Below are 4,568 nucleotides of genomic sequence, written 5' to 3'. Positions count from 1 at the left end.
TGGTTCTGCCTATAAAAGGGTGAAGCGGGGTGGCGCGCGGCGACTTTGTCGGTGGCTTAGCGAGAGGTGTTTTGCGGGAGCGTGACCGTCATGTCTGGTCGTGGCAAGCAAGGAGGCAAGGCCCGCGCCAAGGCCAAGTCGCGGTCGTCTCGCGCCGGCCTGCAGTTCCCGGTGGGCCGAGTGCACCGGCTGCTGCGCAAGGGCAACTACGCCGAGCGGGTGGGGGCCGGCGCGCCGGTGTACATGGCGGCGGTGCTGGAGTACCTGACGGCGGAGATCCTGGAGCTGGCGGGGAACGCGGCCCGAGACAACAAGAAGACGCGCATCATCCCGCGCCACCTCCAGCTGGCCATCCGCAACGACGAGGAGCTCAACAAGCTGTTGGGCAAAGTCACTATCGCCCAGGGCGGCGTCCTGCCCAACATCCAGGCCGTGTTGCTCCCCAAGAAGACGGGAGAGCCACCACAAGGCAAAGGGCAAGTGAGGCCGGCGTCCTGAAGCCCAGCCAGCCCTGGTGTGGAAGAGGACACCTGTGAAATCAAAGGCTCTTTTAAGAGCCACCCACTCTCTCAAGTAAAAGAGTTGTTACAGTAGCCAGCTTGCTCCGTTCTGCCTTTGCGGGGTAGTGGGCCGATCCCCTCGGAGACTCCGAGGCGAGGCGAGAGGAAGGGGTTGCCCCTCCCCCGTTGCTCGTCTCCAACCCTGAGCTCTCGACCATCTTGATTTTGTTGGGTGGCTCGTAGACCTTAGGACTGGACGCGGGGAGAGGGGTACAGCCACGCTCGATTCGGTCAGGAGTACTGTCAGGCGGCTCCTGACTCTTAAGTGGGGGGCCGAGGGCGCAGCTGGCCCGCTTCCCGAGGCCTTGGCCTTAACGCACACGTGCACTCCTGCCGGCAGGCAAGGGAGCGGGCAGTTTGCGGGAGTGCGGCAGACCTGGTCCTGGCTTTCCTGAGCCGGCTGTTGGTCAAGTAAAAGTGAGGGACGGCCTTGGCAGCGGCGGTGCGGGCCCCCACCTAGCTTCCTGGAGGCGGGATCTCGCGCCCGGAAGGCGGAGGGGTTGAGGGGATGAGGGGAGACCACTTTCCGACCTGAAAAGCCCCGACAGGCGTTCCGCCTGACGGAACGAGGGGGCTCTGCAAAGGTAACAAGGCGTTTTGGGGGACGGAGCCCACGCAAGATTGAGGTCGAGTTGGGGAGACAGCGTGGGAAGGAACGGGGAGCCGTGTGTTCTAGGGGGTTGAAGGGCTGGGGAGGAACAACATTCTTGCGAGCTAACACGCCCCTCCCCCGCCCGCCGAAAAGAAAGGAAAAACAAGGTGCGGAAGGCTGTTGGCAAACTGGAGAGTGAGGAGGGCGGGCGGGGTAGGGAGGATTCTGCCCAAGCCAATGGGTGACGCCAGGGCGGGTGACGTCACGGCCAATGGGCAGGCAGCGCGGGACTTTCAAGTCTTGTCCCGCCCAATCGGAGACAGTCGGTGCCTATAAAAAGTGGGGCGGCGGGCGGAGGGGGCGTTAGTGTGGCTGCGGCGGCGCGGTTGAGGTGGTGATTTGGTTGGTATGGCTCGCACGAAGCAGACGGCCCGCAAGTCGACCGGTGGCAAGGCCCCGCGCAAGCAGCTGGCCACCAAGGCGGCCCGCAAGAGCGCGCCGGCCACGGGCGGCGTGAAGAAGCCGCACCGCTACCGGCCGGGCACCGTGGCCCTGCGGGAGATCCGGCGCTACCAGAAGTCCACCGAGCTGCTGATCCGCAAGCTGCCGTTCCAGCGGCTGGTGCGCGAGATCGCGCAGGACTTCAAGACGGACCTGCGCTTCCAGAGCTCGGCGGTCATGGCGCTGCAGGAGGCGAGCGAGGCCTACCTGGTGGGGCTGTTCGAGGACACGAACCTGTGCGCCATCCACGCCAAGCGCGTCACCATCATGCCCAAGGACATCCAGCTGGCGCGCCGCATCCGCGGGGAGCGGGCTTGAGTGAGCGCTCGGCTCGAGCTTCCATCCCATCCAAAGGCTCTTTTCAGAGCCACCCACGACAGCACTTAAGAAGAAGCTGTGCCACTTACGTCGTCTATCCGCTCCTAGCCGGCGGGCGCTTCCCTATCGCGGGAGGGTGGGACAGATGAGTGCTCATGACATGTGACGTAAAGGCCACGAGCCAGATCCAGGTTCCCTGTTGGCTAGCTTCCCTCTCCCGGCGGCCAGGGTCCTCCGTTTCGCTTCTGCGAAACGACGGTCCACGCTCGCTTTACTGATTGGTGTGAGTGGTCTTTTAGCCGCTCCACCGTGACCCAGGTTGTAAGCTGTCTGGGAAGAGAAAAGGGGATTTCAGGGTCGAGAGGGGCCCGAGACAACGGAGTTTCTATGCGACGCTAGGGACTTGACCTCCAGTGGGCACCCCGGCTGGCCTTTTTTTTAAGATCATTTATTTATTGACAGATCACAAGTAGGCAGAGAGACGGGGAAGCTGGCTCCCCGCCGAGCAGAGAGCCCAATGTGGGGCTTGATCCCAGGATCCTAAGACCATGACCTGAGCCGAAGACAGAGTCTTTAACCCACTGAGCCACCCAGGCGCCCCCTGGCTGGCTTTTTTAAGCCACGGGGAGTGGCGCGGCGTCGCTGTGCTCGGACGACCTCCACATCCCAGTCGGAAGTGGCCCCGAAAGGCGCGGCGCTCTGGCTGGGGAGGGAAATCGCCACCTTCGTATGGCCCGACCTCTGCCGCGTCGAGTTCTGGATTCCTGAGCTTTACCAGTAGGTTGGGTGTCAGTAATGCCCAGGCTTCTCAGATCAACCGGATTTTGCTGGTCCAAAGTCCCTTGTGGGCCTGAGCGACTTTGCCAGAGGTCTTATGTCCTTGACGTTCTCATTTTCCCCAATCCTGTCCCCACCCAGTCGCCCTTTTTAATGCCAGTGGACCTCAAGGCAGGTAATATGGGCAGCTCCAAGCAGAAATGGACCAGAGGACAAAGAGGGTCCGGCTTCTGCAGCCCGGCATTCAGTTCTGACAGTCCTGTGGGTTTCAATAAAAAGAGCGGCAGCCGCCGGAAGGTTCAAAGACCGCCTTCACCAAGGCCCCTCCCCGCGATCTTTGCTGGTTGGTACCGTTACCTGCTCACGTCCGCAGCAGGAGACTCCTGTTCCTCCAGAACAACCCCAGATGCAGACATAAAACTTTGTGCATGTAGTAGAGGAGTTGTCCAGCGCGGGGCGCTCGTAGTTCAAGCTCTTGGGCAGCTGGAACCAATGGGAGGCACACAAGCCGCTCTGCTCCTCCCTTTCCGTGGTTATATTTGGCTGCCCTAGAATCTGTGAGGGCAGAGAGCAGTTTATCTCCGACGGTCTATTCGTACACCAGATGAAAGTGGAAGATTTAAGGCCTCTTGGTATCTTAGAAACGAGTCGGTTGGGGCCTTGGAAAGCCGGCACTGCGCAAGACTCAGCAGCAAGTGTGTGGGTGACCCCTCTTCTTTGAACACCACTTATTTGCACCTGGAAAAGGCCAGAGTTTGTGTTTTTGTTCACAGGTAAAACCATTACAGAGACTGGTGGACATTCACTGAGAACAGAAACTGAGGAAGAAAGACTTGAATTTTTTTTTTTTTTTTTTTTGCCTTTTTGCAAGGAGTGTGGGGGGGGGGGAAGGAGAGAGTAGTATGGATTGTAGCTCCGGTTTTCACCCCCAGACTCAGAGATTTTCATAGTCCCTGTTATGAGTTGAATTGTGTCTCTTGCCCTCTTCCCCCAAATTCTTATCTTGAAGCTCTAACTCCTAGTACCTCAGAATAGGACTATACTTAAGGCCATATAGGACTTTTAAAGAGGCATTTAAGTTAAAATGTCATTGAGGGGGCACCTGGGTGGCTCATTTGATTCAGCATCTGCTTCAGCTCAGATCATGATCCCAGGTGGGATCAGTCCCACACTGGGCTCCCTGCTGAGTGGAGAGCCTGCTTCTCCCTCTCCTGCTTCCTTTGCTTGTGCTTCTCTTTCAAGTGAAACAAAAGAAAGAAAAAAGGAAAGGGAGGAAGGAGGGAGAGAGGGAAGAAAGGGAGGGGGAGGGAGGAAGAAGGGAAGGAAAGGAATGCATGTCATTAGGATGTGCCCTAATCCAATATGAGTAGTGTCTTTTTTATAAGAAAAGGAGACTGGGGGTAACTGGGTGTCTCGGTTAGCCGTCAGATTCCTGGTTTTGACTGAGGTCATGATGCCTCAGGGCTATGCCTGAGGGCTATGAGGCTATGCCTCAGGGCTATAAGGCAGCTCTGCGCTCAGCTGGAGAGTCCGCTTGAGATGCTTTTCCTCTCGCTCTTTCCTTCCCCTGCTCTCGCATGAACTTGCGTGGGTGATCTCTCTAAAATAAAGTAAATCTTTAAGAAAACAACTAAAGAAGAGGAGATCGGGACACAGCCAACACAGAGAGACAACCATAAGGGGACAGAGGGAGAATCTGGCAGCCATCTGCAAGCTCAGGAGAAGCCTCAGAAGAAATCAAACCCTATGACAAAGAGATCTTGGACTTCCAGCCTCTAGAACTGTGACTAAATAAATTTCTGTTGCTTGAGCCACAACTG

The 4,568-nt window shown here is 57.8% G+C and overlaps 2 protein-coding genes across 2 annotated transcripts; both read left to right on the top strand.

Moving 5' to 3' along the window:
- Positions 1–54: 54 nt before the first annotated feature.
- On the top strand, positions 55–593 carry LOC122897911 (histone H2A type 2-A-like). Its single transcript, XM_044236108.1, is given in 2 exon segments — positions 55–453; positions 455–593. Coding segments are annotated over 2 exon segments (393 nt in total). The 5' UTR covers positions 55–90; the 3' UTR covers positions 485–593.
- Positions 594–1,557: 964 nt separating this feature from the next.
- On the top strand, positions 1,558–2,171 carry LOC122897912 (histone H3). The gene has a single exon (XM_044236109.1). The coding sequence runs from the start codon at positions 1,561–1,563 to the stop codon at positions 1,969–1,971; it is 411 nt and encodes a 136-aa protein (XP_044092044.1). The 5' UTR covers positions 1,558–1,560; the 3' UTR covers positions 1,972–2,171.
- The last annotated feature ends 2,397 nt before the right edge of the window (positions 2,172–4,568 follow it).

This window comes from Neovison vison, unplaced genomic scaffold, assembly GCF_020171115.1.
Source record: "Neovison vison isolate M4711 unplaced genomic scaffold, ASM_NN_V1 Scaffold_024, whole genome shotgun sequence".
Taxonomy (NCBI): domain Eukaryota; kingdom Metazoa; phylum Chordata; class Mammalia; order Carnivora; family Mustelidae; genus Neogale; species Neogale vison.
Note: the sequence above shows the minus strand (reverse complement) of the source record. Positions and strands in the feature narration are given on the sequence as shown.